Source organism: Salvelinus namaycush, chromosome 1 (genome assembly GCF_016432855.1).
Source record: "Salvelinus namaycush isolate Seneca chromosome 1, SaNama_1.0, whole genome shotgun sequence".
Lineage (NCBI taxonomy): Eukaryota > Metazoa > Chordata > Actinopteri > Salmoniformes > Salmonidae > Salvelinus > Salvelinus namaycush.
In genome coordinates, this window is record NC_052307.1 from 18978983 (window position 1) to 19000743 (window position 21761).

General features: G+C 44.4%; 1 protein-coding gene across 1 annotated transcript in view; it reads left to right on the plus strand.

The window, feature by feature from the left end:
- Positions 1-2685: 2685 nt before the first annotated feature.
- The window catches only part of LOC120050808 (spermatid perinuclear RNA-binding protein-like), a 30023-nt gene continuing 10947 nt past the window's right edge, over positions 2686-21761 (plus strand). Inside the window, exons 1-10 of the mRNA XM_038997342.1 lie at positions 2686-2718; positions 2860-3098; positions 3319-3484; positions 4104-4248; positions 7742-7827; positions 10476-10571; positions 13495-13606; positions 13773-13870; positions 19892-19997; positions 20098-20181. Of these exons, the coding sequence (XP_038853270.1) occupies positions 2686-2718; positions 2860-3098; positions 3319-3484; positions 4104-4248; positions 7742-7827; positions 10476-10571; positions 13495-13606; positions 13773-13870; positions 19892-19997; positions 20098-20181 (1165 nt within the window). The remainder of the gene's footprint in view (positions 2719-2859; positions 3099-3318; positions 3485-4103; positions 4249-7741; positions 7828-10475; positions 10572-13494; positions 13607-13772; positions 13871-19891; positions 19998-20097; positions 20182-21761) is intronic.

The window sequence follows — 21761 nt, forward strand, 5'->3', positions numbered from 1 at the left end:
ACAAAACACATGGAAACAACGTGTTTGACTCCGTTCCATTGAATCCATTCCAGCCATTACAATGTGTCCGTCCTCCTATAGCTCCTCCCATCAGCCTCTGGTGTGCCTGTGTGAGTGTGAGGATGTCTGAGGTGGCTATCTTTGTCTGTGGCTATATTGTATTTTGGGTCTGACGGTCTGTGTGTATGTTTCTGTATGTCAGGTCTTGCATAAAGACAGGTTGTTTGAGAGGAAAGAGACAGGTGATGTGTAATGTATGTGTTGTGGTTGTTGATGTGCACCCCTCTCTCTGATGTAGAGGTGTGATTTTCCCTGCAGTGTTAATTTCACTTTAGTGAAATTTAACGAGACGATAATTCCATGTGAGACTAATGGACATTCAAGTAGACATGAAACTCTCATCTGTTTTGTCCAATCATAAGCATGCATCCCTGTGCAGAATATATCATGCAATCTTCTCATTGACTGATAACGTCTTTCTGTTTCACAGGATTTTTGCGTTGATCTGGCTCTCCCACACGCACACAGCTCCCGGACACTTCAGTCACTCGTCTCGGTCTCTTTTGAACTGATTCTTTTGAATTGCTGCACAGCCGGGACAGTTCAATTGTAACAAACTAACCTCAATTAGAAACAATCATTTATTTGAAAGTCTTTGCTTTCATATATGCTACTTTTGCTCTGATCACATCGTAAGCTCTATTTTGCCATGTGCGCTGTCATTTATCTGCGAGTTGCCGTTGCCTTTTCTGATTGGAAAAACAAATAGTTTTCGCTGAAATATTCGGAGTACAGTAATACTGTACCAAAAAATGTCTGCAGCATTGAAGGTCCCCAAGAACACAGTAGCTTCTATCATTCTTAAATAGAAGAAGTTTGGAACCACCAAGACTCTTTCTAGAGCTGGCCGCCCTGCCAAACTGAGCAATTGGGAGATAAGGGCCTTAGTCAAGGGAGGTGACCAAGAACCCGATGGCCACTCTGACAGAGCTCCAGAGTTCCTCTGTGGAGATGGTTGTCTTTCTGGAAGGTTCTCCCATCTCTGCAGCACTCCACAATCAGGCCTTTATGGTTTAATACATGGATCCTGGACTTCCTGACGGGCCGCCCCCAGGTGGTAAGGGTAGGTAACAACACGGGGGGCCCCTCGGGTGCGTGCTCAGTCCCCTTCTGTACTCCCTGTTCACTCATGACTGCACGGCCAGGCACGACTCCAACACCATCATTAAGTTTGCTGATGACAACAGTGGTAGGCCTGATCAACGATGAGACAGCCTATAGGGAGGAGGTCAGAGACCTGACCTTGTGGTGCAAGGACAACAACCTCTCCCTCAACGTGATCAAGACAAAGGAGATGATTGTGGACTACAGGAAAAGCAGGACCGAGCACACCCCCATTCTCAACAGGGCTGTAGTGGAGCAGGTTGAGAGCTTCAAGTTCCTTGGTGTCCACAACACCAACAAACTATCATGGTCCAAACACACCAAGACATTTGTGAAGAGGGCACGACAAAGCCTATTCCCCCTCAGGAGACTGAAAATATTTGGCATGGGTCCTCAGATCCTCAATGTTTTACAGCTGCACCATCGAGAGAATCCTGACGGGTTGTATCACTGCCTGGTATGGCAACTGCTCGGCCTCCGACCGCAAAGCACTACAGAGGGTAGTGCGTACGGCCCATTACATCACCGGGGCCAAGCTTCCTGCTATCCAGGACCTCTATACCAGGCGGTGTCAGAGGACGGCCCTAAAAATTGCCGGCGACGCAGATGTACAAGATCAGGAACAGGCCGCCTACCTCACATGGGTCAGGAAGCAGGGCGCATTTGGACTAAGCTACAAATATTCCCTGGGGTGGTTCGGCATTAAAAATGATTTGTAGATCAATGATTGTCAACACAGTTACATGATTAGTTCAACATTGAAGGAGAGGAAGCATCAGTTGTCCCAAAACACGGGGTATTTTCGGAAGGTAGAATGTAATATATATATATTTTTTATATGTGTATGTGTGAATTGGCGATTCGTAACGTTTGAATCGATTTTCTGACCAATGCATGCTACTTTTGGATTGGTTTGGGCTCCGCGGCCCGATAAAGTCAACTATGAATCGGGGACCTATACGTATCAGTGAATTGTTACACCCCTAATGTTACTATGTATCCACTCTTATTTTCTGATTTTGTTATCAACAAATGCGGCAAAGTACAGTAAATGTAAAATTAACAGTAATGTTTGAATTCAGTCTTGTCACGTGAACTATTGTCCTCAACTTTGGTCTAATAATTTTCCCATAATCACAACTTTTCCCTTTCAATTGCTACCATGATTATGCATATGCTTTTCATATTTGTTCTCTAAGAATATAGTTTAGCCCTATCTCTATAAGCCAATTCTCATGAGTGTAAAGTGTTAACACTGATGCAGATGTATGTATGTGCAATGTATGTTTCCCATGCCACTAAAGCCCATTTGAATTGAATAGAGAGGGGGAGAGGAATAGAGACTGACCTTGGGCTCAAAGCTCCACATGGTGCTCTCTACTGTGTGCAGTTAGGCTTGCAAATCGGCACACATTAGCTGACGCAGCTTATTTCTAGGCAAGCACGCTATCCCTACGAACATGTCGTAATGTTAATATTGTATAGAGCAATATTGGCTTTTTAAGTAGGACAAATGGAAATATGCCGCAGCACCTGTTGCTAGGAGGTGTTACTGTCAAGTATATGCAGTGTAAGATGGCTTGTCTGGCTCAGCAAACAAATGCCTAACTGTAATTGGCAAAGTAATTTGGAGTTTTTCTTCAGACTTTTTACAAGGATCATGTTCTCAATGACTTTGTTCTTCCTTCCTCTCAGAGGTCCATCCGATTGTTTGCCAATGACGACCGCCACGTCATGGCAAAGCACGCCAACATCTACCCTTCGCCAGAGGAGCTGGAAGCTGTCCAGAAGCTGGTGTCCACCGTGGAATGTGCTCTCAAGCAGGTATCAGACTGGATGGACAACCTCAACGCCTCCCTAAGCAAGGTCCCGACCCCCACCACCAGCGACGCCAAGGATGTTGAAGACTCTACCGGCAGCCGCAGGACCACAAAGTGAGTCTTCCTCTCCCATGTTGCAAAAGCTTGAGACACTCTACATGGTAGGTTTTAACAAAGCACTTATACATTTACTGCCACCTATGTTCTGGTGAAAATGTGTGGGCTACATCAATTTAATTTTGAGCGTCTGAAAGCAAAACATTTTAGTAAAAAATGACATCCTTAGAAACTAGTGTTATGTGGCTGATCTACTGCTCTGCTCTATCCTCACCAGGCCCCAGAATGCGTCGATCCTGTGTGGGGTGATGCGTGTTGGTCTTGTGGCTAAAGGCCTCCTGGTTAAAGGAGACATGGACTTGGAGCTGGTCCTGATGTGCAGAGACAAACCCACCAAGCTACTGTTGTACACTGTCAGCGCCAACCTGCCAGTGCAACTACAGGTCTGTTTTCACTCAAGCATTTTACATGAGCAAACTAACTAACATTTAAAAATTGATGGGATGGCACATTATCCTAATTTTTTTTAAACAATTTTTACAATTTTCCAATGCGACTTTTGAATACCACTACTTTAGGTCGTGCAGATCTGAGCCTACCACCATTGCTTTCTGTAATATAGTGCAGACCTAACTACATCCACAACTGCAGTCTCTAGTGCATTGCAGAGCTGACTACTGTACTGTACATGGTCTCCTCGTCCTCCCCATCAGCCAGTTAAATACCGCTCCAGCCTGCTGTGAAGGTTATCATCAAGGGACGATTCTATTAGCACCTTTCGGCTTCACAGCACAGGGGATGGAGATAGGTTTTCACAGAAGTAGAGCGATGATGCATTCTTCAAAGGAACTAGCTACAAGACTAGATAATACACCTGAATCTTTCTCCCTTTGAACATAATCACTACAAAATAAAATGCCATGCATAGAAAATTGAATTGGATGTTTCTTAGTATGTTGCCTGTAAAGTTGAAACATTAGTAATATAATAGTGTGTGTGTGATGTTGAACGTACCACAGCTGGCTTATGATCTGCCTCAACCCTGGTTGGTTGCCCTTTCAGACGCTGACAGAGGACAAGTATGAGGTGCAGTCGAGTGTGTCGGAGTCAGCCATCCAGGTGGTCAACACCAACAACCCCAAATTCACCCTGAAGATTACCCTGTCCTCTCTGGCCATGAGAGAAAAACACACTGCCACAGAACAAGGTATTTACCCCTTCTGTTTGTCCTTGCCATGAGATGTTTTTTCTCTCTTATTTCACTTTTTAATAGAGTTTAAAAGTATATTATGTTGTCTCCAGCTGAAACAGTTTTATGTTTTAATTGTTTGGTAAAATTCATACATTAATATCTTTAATTCCTTAAAGATGTACACAGTAAAACTTTAACCCTTATTTCCGTTGTGGTCTTCTCCTTAAATTAGCAAGGCAGAGTTGAGAGAGGGAGTGGAGGGGGAGCAAAGGAAGAGGAGGGAGATGGCAGGAATGAGGGTAGTACAAAGCAGAGGTGAAAGATAAGTGGAATGGGGTGTGGAGAAAAGAGATAAGGGAGGGTGATTGAGGAGTGTTAAAAGCGGACAGGAGGGGGTTGGAGGTGGTCAGGAGAAAGGGGAGGGACGGGAGGGACATGAATCTGTTAAGTGTCTCCATAGTAAGATCTGGAAGCGTATCTCCGTTGGGATACAGCCAAGTGTAAAAAGAGCCGTCTCTGCTCAGGTTTCTCCTACAGCGTTCTGTCATCATTCTTGTCTAACAGAGTCAGGATGCTTATTTTTTCCTTGCCCAACATCCAGTTAGTGGGAAACTGGAGAGTGAGAGGAGTGCTTATGCTGTGGTTTTTAAAAAGGGAATGAATGAAAGGTGAGTCAGACATGAAGAGCAGCCATTATGTAACACCTACTGTTGTCAACCCCACTGGGGGAGACTGAAAGAAAGGTTTTCACCATTCTGTACAAAAGGTCGTTTCAGCATAAATATTGCATTGAGTGTTAAGTGTAATACTGGAGCAAATACATTCTAGGAGAGAAAGATTTCGTCCTGAGCCTCCAAATAATCCAAACAGCACAAGCAAAGAAGTAACCAATACAATATGCCAGCACAAGTTCTCCGGCAACCTCTAGTTTTGGGGAACAACCCGAGCGGAACATTGACTGACTAAACTGTAGTTTGTTCTATCCATAGAATTTAAATTAGGATTACATTTCTAAGGTTCCATCTGGCCTCACAACTAGTTACCGTAGCATCCTCAACCCTGAGGAAGGCACATTGCCCTTGAAACAGTTCTCTCCATTGAATGTTTGGGAGTATATGTGCAAATGTCTGTATTTTACCACAGCACTCCAGCCCAGCGTCTGTGGATTATTAAACCTGGGAGCTCCGGGCTGGGAGCCAGCCTAGCAACGAGGCCCAGCGCAGGACGCCCGGGTACAAGGGGCTCCCCCTTAAACCACTCTGTCTAGCCCTAGACATGGCTCATCTCCCCCCTTGTGTTCACTGTACTTCTCTTCACTGGTTTACTGCAAACCATGAAATTTTGGTCCATGTCCATTTCAGAGCTGACCAAAGACAGACAAACTGGTATCCAACTGCCTTATTGACTCCTGATATTCACCATATTTTGTCATTCGTTGGAGACTGGTGGTCTATGCCCATTGATAATTGAGGCCTCTCTCTAACGTTGCAGTTGATTTGCTCAGAATGACATCCCATAACTTCATGTTGTAAAGTCAGTGGTATTAATTTTCTTTGGTTTTTGGTCACTAATCAAAATCTAAGTTGATGACGTGTGGGAGAGCTCATTGGCGTTGTCTTATTGGAATGTGATACTTATGATTGATGGCTTCTTCATGACCTGCCGCTGGTGGAGAGCATAGGAAGGGCTCATGAGGTTCCATTCGCTCGGTTTCTTGGACAATCTCATTTCTGCAGAAATATCACAAAATCCCTGCGAAATCCTGAAAGGGCTGAGATTTAGTGTGTATTCAGTGCCTCTATTGTCCTATTTATGTCCTTTCAGTCTCTGGGCCAAGATCCTTATCAGATGCCTGTATTTTATTTCCCAGATCTCCCCTGGCTCAGACCATGAAGGCCCTCAGTCTAATATTAGGAGGTAGGACATGGAATGACCCTGTGTTGTGATACGGGTTGACCCTGGCCTGTGTCGCTCATTGGCTTGTCTGTTAGTCCTCCACCTCTTCCAACCTGTTCAGCTTTCACAATGGACTCTACAGCAACGATCTGCAAAACCACACACACAGTGCTCTTACAAACCCTTCCGTAAATACAGTATACTACCGCACATGGCTACTAGCCATGCATTTGAAATGGCCAGTGTGGCCACTAAATTAAAAAGCCTATGATCTTAGAACAAGAATTTGCCATTTTAAAGAAATCAGAAAAGCAATTTGATTTCCAATTTGCTCTATTCTCCCCATCTCAATAAACCAACAAGGAATTAACATTTAAAACCTAAAAATAAGTGGCTCTTACTATCCAATTTCATTAGTCTTATTCATATAAATATTTGCAGGAAAATCTGTCCCAACGTTTGGAGTCAATTATCCACCAAAAAATACAATTACTAATTCTAAAATAAGAGGTACGACCTAATATAATTACTGTCGAAAAGACATTTGATTGTGATGAGTGGGGCTATCTTTTTGTACCTTTTTGAAATAGCCAGTGTCATTTGTGGTTCTAGCTGTAGGCCAATATACAGTAGATGATGTAATTGAATGTGAATTCCATTGCCAATTTGCCACGGTAATTATTTGGGGGAGATGGAGAGGTTCTCTTACTAAGCTCGGAGCTCTTTAGTGTGATCTGCAGTACGTTTGCTCGGCCCAGAGTAATCACCTCCTGGCTAGTTGCTCCCGAGAAACTGAGCCTTCACTTTCTTTCCAGGGTGGCGTCCTCACTCTGATGTTTATATTCTGCCGTTGCTTTTTATTTTCTCCCACGGCTCAGTTCCAGCCATGGCACGGCACGGTTGATCCCACAGGAAGCCAGTGTGGAAACCTTGTAATTAACATAAACATCTGATCAACCTGCAAGACAGAAAATACTGCATGGCATCCCACTACAATACATTACAAACTCATTGAATTATGACTAAATTCCATTTTTACAATTTCAATTCCAAGGCTTTCCAACTACTTCTCTAAACATCCTATAGTTACAGAACTAATCTCCAGACATTATCCCCTTACATTCTTCTCATCTAAAAGTCTGTCGTGTGTCCTGAGATGTGGCCATGCTCTCATTTTCGTTGTCCTGCACTGAACTGACAACACATTATTCTGGTGGTGAAGCCATCTCAGTGCCACTGATCTGCATCCAGACTGAGTGTCCATCCGGCAGAGCCACAGCAGAAGCATGCACTCACATTTACTTCTGTTACAGTTCTGTAACACTTCTGTCAGCTTCTGTGCAGGAGGGGGGGGGAAATCTAACTTTCAAACTTAAACATTTCCCCTCAACTCATTCTATCAGATCAGTGGGATGCTAATTATAGCCGGCCACCCTACTTACCTGTGTGTCGGTCCTAAATGACAGCCTATTCCCTAAACGTGCTCTACTTTTGACCAGCGCCCGCATGGGTAATAGGGTACCATTTCAGATGCAGCCCGTGTCTGTGGCAGTCTTTCTGAAGGTCCCCTAGGCCAACACAATGTGTGTCCTCATCCTGTCCCTCTCTCCAGAGGAAGGCGTGGAGGAGCTTGAGGTGCTGGACGGGCGGCGGTGCCAGGCTGCACTGGCAACACTCAGACACACCAAATGGTTCCAGGTGGGACATCTGATTTCATATTCTGTTTGATATTCAATTCATATCTCATTCAGATAGAACAGTTTGCTCCCTGGGAGATATCTAGGGAACATTAAATGGCTGAGGGGAGAGTGGGCTATGTTTAGAAATGCTTTGTCAAGTGATTCTTTCTAACAAATATATATATACAGTGGGGCAAAAAAGTATTTAGTCAGCCACCAATTGTGCAAGTTCTCCCACTTAAAAAGATGAGAGAGGCCTGTCATTTTCATCATAGGTACCCTTCAACTATGACAGACAAAATGAGAAAAAAAAATCCAGAAAATCACATTGTAGGATTTTTAATGAATTTATTTGCAAATGATGGTGGAAAATAAGTATTTGGTCAATAACAAAAGGTTCTCTCAATACTTTGTTATATACCCTTTGTTGGCAATGACAGAGGTCAAATGTTTTCTGTAAGTCTTCACAAGGTTTTCACACACTGTTGCTGGTATTTTGGCCCATTCCTCCATGCAGATCTCCTCTAGAGCAGTGATGTTTTGGGGCTGTTGCTGGGCAACACGGACTTTCAACTCCCTCCAAAGGTTTTCTATGGGGTTGCGATCTGGAGACTGGCTAGGCCACTCCAGGACCTTGAAATGCTTCTTACGAAGCCACTCCTTCGTTGCCCGGGCGGTGTGTTTAGGATCATTGTCATGCTGAAAGACCCAGCCACGTTTCATCTTCAATGCCCTTGCTGATGGAAGGAGGTTTTCACTCAAAATCTCACGATACATGGCCCCATTCATTCTTTCCTTTACACGGATCAGTCGTCTTGGTCCCTTTGCAGAAAAACAGCCCCAAAGCATGATGTTTCCACCCCCATGCTTCACAGTAGGTATGGTGTTCTTTGGATGCAACTCAGCATTCTTTGTCCTCCAAACACGACAAGTTGAGTTTTTACCAAAAAGTTCTATTTTGGTTTAATCTGACCATATGACATTCTCCCAATCTTCTTCTGGATCATCCAAATGCTCTCTAGCAAACTTCAGACGGGCCTGGACATGTACTGGCTTAAGCAGGGGGACACGTCTCGCACTGCAGGATTTGAGTCCCTGGCGGCGTAGTGTGTTACTGATGGTAGGCTTTGTTACTTTGGTCCCAGCTCTCTGCAGGTCATTCACTAGGTCCCCCCGTGTGGTTCTGGGATTTTTGCTCACCGTTCTTGTGATCATTTTGACCCCACGGGGTGAGATCTTGCGTGGAGCCCCAGATCGAGGGAGATTATCAGTGGTCTTGTATGTCTTCCATTTCCTAATAATTGCTCCCACAGTTGATTTCTTCAAACCAAGCTGCTTACCTATTGCAGATTCAGTCTTCCCAGCCTGGTGCAGGTCTACAATTTTGTTTCTGGTGTCCTTTGACAGCTCTTTGGTCTTGGCCATAGTGGAGTTTGGAGTGTGACTGTTTGAGGTTGTGAACAGGTGTCTTTTATACTGATAACAAGTTCAAACAGGTGCCATTAATACAGGTAACGAATGGAGGACAGAGGAGCCTCTTAAAGAAGAAGTTACAGGTCTGTGAGAGACAGAAATCTTGCTTGTTTGTAGGTGACCAAATACTTATTTTCCACCATAATTTGCAAATAAATTCATAAAAAATCCTACGTGATCTTTTTAAGTGGGAGAACTTGCACAATTGGTGGCTGACTAAATACTTTTTTGCCCCACTGTATATTTCAGGATGTTTTGTATCCCTGGAAATAATCAGAATGAATGTAAACATTATAGTTTGTATAACATGCTTGTCCAAAAAAGTGGTCTCTTGGCACCACTTACCCCAGGTATGGGGTAAGTTTAAACCACCTACACATGTCTGTACTGAGTAAAATATAAATGCTACCTTTTTTACAACCATGTCCATCTTTATTTCCCAAACACAATTCAACACAGTCACAATTGCATTTTTGTCGATTTTAATAATTGTAACACTTAACATAGGCCAGACCTTATTACCTCATATCCCAGTGATGTGGCAAAAAACAGGTTACGCCTCAGAAGAAAACACTTCAATTTGCTGATCAGAGGTGTGTGAGGCTGCCTTAATCGACATCCATGTCTTCAGCGCCCGGGGAACAGTGCTTAGGAGCAGAACCACAGATTTTTACCTTGTCAGTTCGGGGATTCGATCCAGCAACCTTCTGGTTACTGGCCCAACGCTCTAACCACTAGGCTACCTGCCACCCTTGTATATTAGCCCACACAGCTACAAGAATGCACTTTTTATTGTAGCTTATAGCGATCAATCTACACTGAACAGGAATATAAATGCAACATCCATCAATTTCAAAGATGCGAGCATCATGAAAACGCTAACACAAATTCATTTGACTTGGTAAATCATTTTTGTGAACCTAACTTGCTTACTACTTTTTCCATGTGTTTTCTTCCTTCACACTCCTTGAAATGATGACCTCTTCCTAAATATTTGGTCAGATTTACTAATTTTCTGTATGGTTTCCTACAAACAAGACTGGCTCAACTTACCCCACTCTCCCCTAATATCCATTGTATGACTGAAGGATTGAGTAATCCTTTTGGTAGACTGTACATGTTGTTTTTAGCATCACTGGACTTTGAAGGTATATATAGAGTATGTTCACATTGTCTTGTCTGTCCCCCATGTAGGCCAGAGTGACAGATCTGAAGTCGTGTGTCATCGTCATGCGTATTCTCAGAGACATGTGCAACAGACTAATTGTGTGGGAGCCTCTCAAAGGATGGGTAAGTGGTCCAGGAAGAGGTGCATGTGTGTGACAGAGTACATAATGTATCTTTGGTGCCCCCCCCCAATAGAGCTGATCTCTCTCTCTCTCTCCCTCTCTCTCTCCCCCCACAGCCCATGGAGCTGATCTGTTCTCTCTCTCTCTCCCCCCACAGCCCATGGAGCTGATCTGTTCTCTCTCTCTCTCTCTCTCCCCCCACAGCCCATGGAGCTGATCTGTTCTCTCTCTCTCTCTCTCTCCCCCCACAGCCCATGGAGCTGATATGTTCTCTCTCTCTCCCCACACAGCCCATGGAGCTGATCTGTTCTCTCTCTCCCCCCACACAGCCCATGGAGCTGATCTGTTCTCTCTCTCTCTCCCCCCCCACAGCCCATGGAGCTGATCTGTTCTCTCTCTCTCTCCCCCCCCCCACAGCCCATGGAGCTGATCTGTTCGCTCTCTCTCCCCCCCACAGCCCATGGAGCTGATCTGTTCGCTCTCTCTCTCTCTCTCTCTCCCCCCCACAGCCCATGGAGCTGATCTGTTCGCTCTCTCGCTCTCTCTCCCCCCCACAGCCCATGGAGCTGATCTGTTCTCTCTCTCTCTCTCCAGCATCTTCGCTCTCTCTCCCCCCACAGCCCATGGAGCTGATCTGTTCGCTCTCTCTCCCCCCCACAGCCCATGGAGCTGATCTGTTCGCTCTCTCTCTCCCCCCCACAGCCCATGGAGCTGATCTGTTCGCTCTCTCTCTCTCTCTCTCTCCCCCCCACAGCCCATGGAGCTGATCTGTTCGCTCTCTCTCTCTCTCTCTCTCTCCCCCCACAGCCCATGGAGCTGATCTGTTCTCTCTCTCTCTCCCCCCACAGCCCATGGAGCTGATCTGTTCTCTCTCTCCCCCCCCACAGCACATGGAGCTGATCTGTTCGCCCCCCCCCCCCCACAGCCCATGGAGCTGTTCTGTTCGCTCGCTCTCCCCCCACAGCCCATGGAGCTGATCTGTTCGCTCGCTCTCCCCCCACAGCCCATGGAGCTGATCTGTTCGCTCGCTCCCCCCCCCACAGCCCATGGAGCTGATCTGTTCTCTCTCTCCCCCCCACAGCACATGGAGCTGATCTGTTCGCCCCCCCCCCCCCCCCCCCCCCCCACAGCCCATGGAGCTGATCTGTTCGCTCGCTCCCCCCCCCCACAGCCCATGGAGCTGATCTGTTCGCTCGCTCTCCCCCCCACAGCCCATGGAGCTGATCTGTTCGCTCGCTCTCCCCCCCACAGCCCATGGAGCTGATCTGTTCTCTCTCTCTCTCCCCCCCACAGCCCATGGAGCTGATTTATTCGCTCTCTTTCCCCCCCACAGCCCATGGAGCTGATTTATTCGCTCTCTCTCCCCCCCACAGCCCATGGAGCTGATCTGGTCTCTCTCTCTCTCTCTCCCCCCACAGCCCATGGAGCTGATCTGTTCTTTCTCTCTCTCTCCCCCCCACAGCCCATGGAGCTGATCTGTTCTTTCTCTCTCTCTCCCCCCCACAGCCCATGGAGCTGATCTGTTCTCTCTCTCTCTCTCTCCCCCCACAGCCCATGGAGCTGATCTGTTCTCTCTCTCTCTCTCTCCCCACACAGCCCATGGAGCTGATCTGTTCTCTCTCTCTCTCTCTCCCCCCACAGCCCATGGAGCTGATCTGTTCTCTCTCTCTCTCTCTCTCCCCCCACAGCCCATGGAGCTGATCTGTTCTCTCTCTCTCTCTCTCTCCCCCCACAGCCCATGGAGCTGATCTGTTCTCTCTCTCTCTCTCTCTCCCCCCACAGCCCATGGAGCTGATCTGTTCTCTCTCTCTCTCTCTCCCCCCACAGCCCATGGAGCTGATCTGTTCTCTCTCTCTCTCTCTCCCCCCCCAGCCCATGGAGCTGATCTGTTCTCTCTCTCTCTCTCCCCCCACAGCCCATGGAGCTGATCTGTTCTCTCTCTCTCTCTCTCCCCCCACAGCCCATGGAGCTGATCTGTTCTCTCTCTCCCCCCCACAGCCCATGGAGCTGATCTGTTCGCTCTCTCCCCCCCACAGCCCATGGAGCTGATCTGTTCGCCCCCCCCCCCCCACAGCCCATGGAGCTGATCTGTTCGCTCTCTCCCCCCCACAGCCCATGGAGCTGATCTGTTCGCCCCCCCCCACAGCCCATGGAGCTGTTCTCTCTCTCTCTCTCTCCCCCCACAGCCCATGGAGCTGATCTGTTCGCTCGCTCTCCCCCCCACAGCCCATGGAGCTGATCTGTTCTCTCTCTCTCTCCACAGCCTATGGAGCTGATCTGTTCTCTCCCCCCCCCCCCCCCCCCCCCCCACAGCCCATGGAGCTGATCTGTTCACTCTCTCTCTCTCCCCACAGCCCATGGAGCTGATCTGTTCTCTCTCTCTCTCCCCCCACAGCCCATGGAGCTGATCTGTTCTCTCGCTCTCCCCCCCACAGCCCATGGAGCTGATCTGTTCTCTCGCTCTCTCTCCCCCCCACAGCCCATGGAGCTGATCTGTTCTCTCGCTCTCTCTCCCCCCCACAGCCCATGGAGCTGATTTGTTCTCTCTCTCTCCCCCCACAGCCCATGGAGCTGATCTGTTCTCTCTCTCTCCCCCCCACTGCCCATGGAGCTGATCTGTTCGCTCTCTCTCCCCCCACACCCCATGGAGCTGATTTGTTCGCTCTCTCTCCCCCCCACAGCCCATGGAGCTGATCTGTTCTCTCTCTCTCCCCCCCACAGCCCATGGAGCTGATCTGTTCGCTCTCTCTCCCCCCCACAGCCCATGGAGCTGATCTGTTCGCTCTCTATCCCCCCCACAGCCCATGGAGCTGATCTGTTCGCTCTCTTCTCCCCCCCACAGCCCATGGAGCTGATCTGTTCGCTCTCTTCTCCCCCCCACAGCCCATGGAGCTGATCTGTTCGCTCTCTTCTCCCCCCCACAGCCCATGGAGCTGATCTGTGAGAAGGCCATTGCCACCTGTAACCGGCCCCTGGGGCCCGGAGAGGCCCTGCGCAGGGTCATGGAGTGCATCGCCTCAGGGATCCTCCTCCCAGGTTAGCCACAGGGACTAGGTTTTATATCCAGGCCTCCCTGGGAAAGAGGTCTGCATTTAACTGGGACTTTCCGGTTAAATAAAAATATTACTTGCCTGTTCACTAGCCCAGTAAGCCCATACAATGTAAGAAGCTTTTTGAATGTTGATTTTGACTGCTGTTCCAGATGGGCCGGGAGTTCACGACCCCTGTGAGAGAGAGCCAACAGACACCTTGTCAGTGATCACTGGCCAACAGGCTGAGGCTATCACTCACAACGCACAGGTGAGACACATTAACAATACATCTACAATACTGTAAAGTCAGACTTGTATACAGTTGAAGTCGGAAGTTTACATACACTTAGGTTGGAGTCATTAACTCATTTTTCAACCACCACAAATTTCTTGTTAGCCTCATTAGCATCCTACCTCGTCAACAGCCAGTGAAACTGCAGGGCGCCAAATTCAAAACAACAGAAATCCCATAATTAAAATTCCTCAAACATACAAGTATTTTAACCATTTTAAAGATACACTTGTTGTAAATCCAGCCAGTGTCCGATTTCAAAAAGGCTTTACGACGAAAGCACACCAAACGATTATGTTAAGTCAGAGCCAATTCACAGAAAAACACAGCCATTTTTTCAGCCAAAGAGGAGTCACAAAAAGCAGAAATGGAGATAAAATTAATCACTAACCTTTGATGATCTTCATCAGATGACACTCATAGGACTACATGTTACACAATACATGTATGTTTTGTTCGTTAAAGTTCATATTTATATCCAAAAATCTCAGTTTACATTGGTGCGTTATGTTCAGTGGTTCCAAAACATCCGGTGATTTTGCAGAGAGCCACATCAATTTACAGAAATACTCATAATTAACATTGCTAAAAGATACAAGTGTTATACATGGAACTTTAGATAAACTTCTCCTTAATGCAACCGCTGTGTCAGATTTTTTAAAAACTTAACGGAAAAAGCACACCATGCAATAATCTGAGTACAGTGCTCAGACACAAAACCAAGCCATACAGATATCCGCCATGTTGTGGAGTCAACAGAAGCCAGAAATAGCATTATAAATATTATCTTACCTTTGATCTTCATCAGAATGCACTCCCAGGAATCCCAGTTCCACAATAAATGTTTGATTTGTTCGATAAAGTCCATCATTTATGTCCAAATACCTCCTTTTTGTTCGCGCGTTTAGTACACAATCCAAACTCACGAGCCGCAGGCAAGTCCAGGCGAATGTTCAGACGAAAAGTCATATTACAGTTCGTAGAAACATGTCAAACGAAGTATAGAATCAATCTTTAGGATGTTTTTATCATAAATCTTCAATAATGTTCCAACCGGAGAATTCCTTTGTCTGTAGAAATGCAATGGAACGCAAGCTAACTCTCACGTGAACGCGCGTGGTCAGCTCATGCTACTCTGGCAGACCTCTGACTCATTCAGCTCCCATTCCCCCCTCCTTCACAGTAGAAGCATCAAACAAGGTTCTAAAGTCTGTTGATATCTAGTGGAAGCCTTAGGAAGTGCAATATGACCCCATAGACACTGTATATTCGATAGGCAATGGCTTGGAAAAACTACAAAACTCAGATTTCCCACCTCCTGGTTGGATTTTTTTCTCAGGTTTTTGCCTGTCATATGAGTTCTGTTATACTCAAAGACATCATTTAAACAGTGTTACAAACTTCAGAGTGTTTGCTATCCAAATCTACAAATTATATGCATATTCTAGCTTTTATGGCTGAGTAGCAGGCAGTTTAATTTGGGCACGCTTTTCATTCAAAATTCTGAATGCTGCCCCCTACCCTAGTGAAGTTAACAGACCATAGTTCTGGCACGTCAGTTAGGACATCTACTTTGTACATGACACAAGTAATTTTTCCAACAGTTGTTTACAGACAGCGTATTTCACTTATAATTCACTATATCACAATTCCAGTGGGTCAGAAGTTTACATACACTAAGTTGACTGTGCCTTTAAACAGCTTGGAAAATTTCAGAAGATTGTGTCATGGCTTTAGAAGCTTCTGATGGGCTAATTGACATAATTTGAGTCAATTGGAGGTGTACCTGTGGATGTATTTCAAGGCCTACCTTCAAACTCAGTACCTCTTTGCTTGACATCATGGGAAAATGAAAAGAAATCAGCCAAGACCTTGGAAAAATATTGTAGACCTCCACAAGTCTGGTTCATCCTTGGGAGCAATTTCCAAATGCCTGAAGGTACCACGTTCATCTATACAAACAATAGTACGCAAGTATAAACACCATGGGACCACACCGCCGTCATACCGCTCAGGAAGGAGACGCGTTCTGTCTCCTAGAGATGAATGTACTTTGTTGCTAAAAGTGCAAATCAATCCCAGAACAACAGCAAAGGACCTTGTGAAGATGCTGGAGGAAACAGGTACAAAGTATCTATATCCACAGTAAAAACGAGTCCTATATCAACACAACCTATTTATTTATATCACCACTTTATTTTAAGAATGTTAAATGTCAGAATAATAGTAGAGAGAATGATTTATTTCAGCTTTTATTTCTTTCATAACATTCCCAGTGGGTCAGAAGTTTACATACACTCAATTAGTATTTGGTAGCATTGCCTTTAAATTGTTTAACTTGGGTCAAATGTTTCAGGTGGTCTTCCACAAGCTTCCCACAATAAGTTGGGTGAATTTTGGCCCATTCCTCCTGACAGAGCTGGTGTAACTGAGTCAGGTTTGTAGGCCTCCTTGCTCACGCACACTTTTTCAGTCCTGCCCACAAAGTTTCTATAGGTATGAAGTCAGGGCTTTGTGATGGCCACTCCAATACCTTGACTTTGTTGTCCTTAAGCCATTTTGCCACAACTTTGAAAGTATGCTTGAGGTCATTGTCCATTTGGAAGACCCATTTGCGACCAAGCTTTAACTTCCTGACTGATGTCTTGAGATGTTGCTTCAATATATCCACATTTTCCTCCCTCATGATGCCATCTATTTTGTGAATTGCACCAGTCCCTCCTGCAGAAAAGCACCCCCAGAACATGATGCTGCCACCCCCGTGCTTCATGATTGGGATGGTGTTTTTTGACTTGAAAGCCTCCCCCTTTTTCCTCCAAACATAACGATGGTCATTATGGCCAAACAGTTCTATTTTTGTTTCATCAGACCAGAGGACATTTCTCCAAAAAGTACGATCTTTGTCCCCATGTGCAGTTGCAAACCGTAGTCTGGCTTTTTTATGGCGGTTTTGGAGCAGTGGCTTCTTCCTTGCTGAGCGGCCTTTCAGGTTGTGTCGATATAGGACTCTTTTTACTGTGGATATAGATACTTTTGTAGGAGACAGAATGCGTCTCCTTCCTAAGCAGTATGACGGCGGCGTGGTCCCATGGTGTTTATACTTGCATACTATTGTTTGTACAGATTAATGTGGTACCTTCAGGTGTTTGGAAATTGCTCCCAAGGATGAACCAGACTTGTGGAAGTCTCCAATTTTTTTCTGAGGTCTTGGCTGATTGTTCGTTTGAATTTCCCGTCTTGTCAAGCAACGAGGCACTGAGTTTGAAGGTAGGCCTTGAAATACATCCACAGGTACACCTCCAATTGACATCAATTAGCCTATCAGAAGCTTCTAAAGCTATGACATCTTTTTATGGAATTTTCCAAGCTGTTTAAAGGCACAGTCAACTTAGTGTATGTAAACTTCTGACCCACTGGAATTGTGATACAATGAAATAATCTGTCTGTAAACATTGTTGGAAAAATGACTTGTCATGCACGAAGTAGATGTCCTAATCGACTTGCCAAAACTATAGTTTTGTTAACGAGAAATTTGTGGAGTGGTTGAAAAACGATTTTTGTGCAAGTTAACTTCCGACTTCTACTGTATATGGAGACTGTTTAGTGACGACAAATTGAAAGCAGACCACTACCTGAAATCTACTTCACAAAATGTAAATAATCCATCCAAATTTTGGCAAGTAGTGAAGGGTTTGGAGTGCAAAAAAAATACACAGCTTCCCAAACAATTGTTGGTCGATACACAGATTGTAACTGAGAGAACCTCCATTCTGAAAGCTTTGAATCAGCATTTTTTAGATGCAGGCAGTTTATTTGAAAAGGTCAAAGGTATAATTGAGCCCACTATGAATTTACCTGACATCCCTGTGCACTCCTTCACCAAGTTCTCCTTTTCATCCTTCTCTGTTTCAGAAGTGTGTAAAGCCCTGAAAGAAATTGATTTAAAAAAATCCCCTGGCCCTGATGAACTAGACCCCGCCTCCTACACCTAGCCGCAGAGATCATTGCTCCCCCTTAACATGTATTTTTAACCTCACGCTTGATGTTATGGAAATCTTTTGTACTGCCTTTCCTGAAAGGTGGAGATCCTTCACTACTTGACAACTATCGACCCATATCAAAATTGTCTGTACTGTCAAAGGTACTGGAGTCCTTAGTTAGTAGGCAGCTTCCAAGAAAACATCTTAAATGGAATGCAATCAGGTTTTAGGTCTGGCCACAGCACTGTTTCAGCAACATTGAAGGTTTTAAATGACATCCACTGTGCTCTTGATAAGAAGTTAGATTGTGTGTCTGTTTTTATTGATTTGTCGAAGGCTTTTGACACCGTGGACCATGCTGTGTTAGTGCAAAGGTTGAACTGTTGTGGAATTACTGGTCATGCTCTAGATTGGTTTATAAATTACCTATCAAATCCTACACAATGTGTAATGGCGGGTGGTTGTAAATCTGAGTCCATAGAGGGGTGCTCAGGTGTTCCGCAAGGTTCTATTTTGGGCCCACTGTTGTTCATTTTGTATATCAACAACATTGGGGATCTTATTGAAACCGTGGATGTTCATTTTTATGCAGATGATACTGTTCTTTATTCAAGTGGTAGTAGTTTATATTTAGCTTTTGAAAATGCCCAAAGAGCATTTAACATCATATAACAAGATCTGTATGATTTAAAGCTGATTTCTAAATTCGGGTAAATCAAAATGCATGGTATTTTCAATTGCCAGGCATGTTACAAATCATGTCATTGCTACATTGGCTGGACATACTATAGAGCAAGTTAAAGTGTACAAATTTTGGGGTGTGTGGGTTGATGATAAGCTGAGCTTCACTGTGCATGTAGAGAACTTGATAAGGAAGCTCAAGCTGAAAATATGATTTTATTACCGGCATAAGGCTTGTTTTTCTTTTGAGGCCAGGAAGGAGCTGGTACGATGTACATTACTGTCGGTTTTAGATTTTAGTGATTATTTATTTATATATATATATATGCAGGCCTCAGCGTAGGCTTGAACACTGGTATACACTGATTTATAAGGCAATATTGGGTAAAATGCCATTTTATCTCTGTTCTTTTTTTTAGTCAGGTCAGTAAATAAATATAAATTACGGTCCCATTCTGATTTGCTTCTAACATTACCAAAAATTAGAACAGGTCATGGTAGAAGTTAGATTTAGTTACTTAGCTCCGTGGTCCTGGAATTCTCTCCTGAACATTTTAAAATGTGATGATCTAGTTTCGTTGGTGGAGTTTAAACACTTGATCGATGTATATCATAGAAGAGTGTAATTGTTTTTAGGCCAGCTGTTTTTAGTCAAGACGTTTGTTTTTAATGTAAAATGTTTTTGTTGTACTGTATGTGTGTTTATAGTTTTGTTTAATGTTGTGTTAGTGTATGTAAGTTGTTTTGTTTGAAACGTTGTTCCCTCTGCTGCTATTGGACCAGGTCTCTCTTGGAAAAGAGATGTTATCTCAATGAGAAAAAACCTGTATAAATAAATTTAAAAATAAGGGGTTAAATACACATAATAATAATAAGAGAGAATCCTGATCTTATCTCTCAGATGTAGGATAGACACTTCAGAACAACCTTCCTTTAGATCTGTTTTTCCATGTAGTGAAACTGTTAATCAATGCTTTTGTATGGGCTAATGGCAGTAAGGTCAAATTAAAATGTTCATCTAATTCTTTTTTTCTTTCTTTTTTTCTTCTTTAAGGGATCTTTAAATTCTAAATCAAATAGCAAAATGATCCTTGGTATCACCTGCTTAAAACAATTCCATATAGCTTAGTAGTACCCCCCCGGCTTAGACGGTGCTTAGACTCTTATGGGTTAAATACACACTATTGATTGATATTTACATTTAATTAATCAGTTGATTACATCCTAGTAGATATTTCTAGCATCACTCTTTCCTAGAGGAGTTGTGGGTGTGTTTGACTAGTTTTGTGCCCTCATTCTGTGTGGTTTCATACTGTGTTTCTGCTGTGTGTTTCAGCATGCCCTACGTCTCCTGGCCTTCGGACAGCTTTATAAGGTTCTGAATATGAATCCTCTCCCTCCAACCAAACCATCACACACACTCTCAGGGTCAGACAAAAAAGGTGTGTGTGTTCAAACTTGAGTGTATGTGCTAGTGCGTAAACTCCGAGATCTCAGGTGGTCTCTGCTCTCCTGAAGGTGAATCCATACTTTGTTCCACAGGAACCTGCCGGAAAAGGCAGCATGAAGATGAACACACTAACGACAGACAACTCTTCAAGAAGATGAAACGCAACCTGATGAGAGGTCAGATTCACTGTTGCTCTGACTCAACATCTCTGAATCCTTTTCCTCTCTACTCAGCCTGGAGAACAACTTGAAGTAATGTAGATGCATAGTCTTTCTAAAGATCAGCTTATGCCCGTTGACCATACAGGAACTCTAGAATAGAATGCTGGTACATTCCAGAATGTCATTACTCAAAAACAGCATTTTGAGTGGGGTATTCATACCATCTCTCACTCACCCCTCACGGCCAGTACGGATGTAATTAAATCCCCCCTCACTGTGACACCAATCCCACAGGGCTTTAATCTCCCACAGTTCAAAGCAGGGAGTTGAAATGCATTGGGGATTAATCTCCCCCTCCAGGCAGTCTCACACATAATTATCTATCTACCTCTCTCAGGAAACCCTACCTACATTATAGAAAACCCTACTTATAGTGCACTCAAAGTATTCACACCCCTTGACTTTTTCCAAATTTTGTTACATTAGTCTTATTCTAAAATGTATACAAATATTTGTTTCCTCATCAATCTACACACAATACCCCATGATGACAAAGTGAAAACTGTTTTTTAGACATTTTTGCACATTTATTATTTTTTAACAGAAATACCTTAAGTATTCAGACCCTTTGCTATGAGACTTGAAATTGAGCTCGGGTACGTCCTGTTTCCATTGATCATCCTTGAGATGTTTCTACAACTTGATTGGAGTCCACCTGTGGTAAATGTAAATTCAATTGATTGGACATGATTTGGAAGGCACACAACCTGTCTATAAGGTCCCACAGTTGACAGTACATGTCAGAGCAAAAACCAAGCCATGAGGTCGAAGGAATTGCCTGTAGAGTACCAAGACAGGATTGTTTCAAGGCACAGATCTGGGTAAGGGTACCAAAACAATTCTGCGGCATTGAAGGTTCCCAAGAACACAGTGGCCTCCATTATTAAATGGAAGAAGTTTGGAACCACCAAGACTCTTCCTAGAGCTGGCCACCGGCCAAACTGAGCAATCGGGGGAGAAGAGCCTTGGTCAGGGAGGTGACCGATGGTCACTGACAGAGCTCCAGGGTTCCTCTGTGGAGATGGGAAAACCTTTGAAGAGGCAGGAAGGAGATGCGTTCTGTTTCCTAGAGATGAACGTACTTTGGTGTGAAAAGTGCAAATCAATCCCATGCAATAAAATGGAAATTAATTACTTAAAAATCATACAATGTGATTTTATGGATTTTTGTTTTAGATTCCGTCTCTCACAGTTGAAGTGTACTTATGATAAAAAATTACAGACCTCTACATGCTTTGTAAGTAGGAAAACCTGCAAAATCGGCAGTGTATCAAATACTTGTTCTCCTCACTGTATATATATATTTTTTAAATGTAAACCTGTTTTTGCTTTGTCATTATGGGGTATTGTGTGTAGATTGACGAGGGGAAAATAAGGCTGTAACTTAACAAAATTGGGGGGGAATTCAAGGGGTCTGAATATTTTCCGAATGCATTTTTTTTTTTTTTACAGGACACCCTACTTACAGGACACCCTACCTACATTACAGGACAATCCATGTATTACCACCACCACCTCCCACTCTGACACACCTG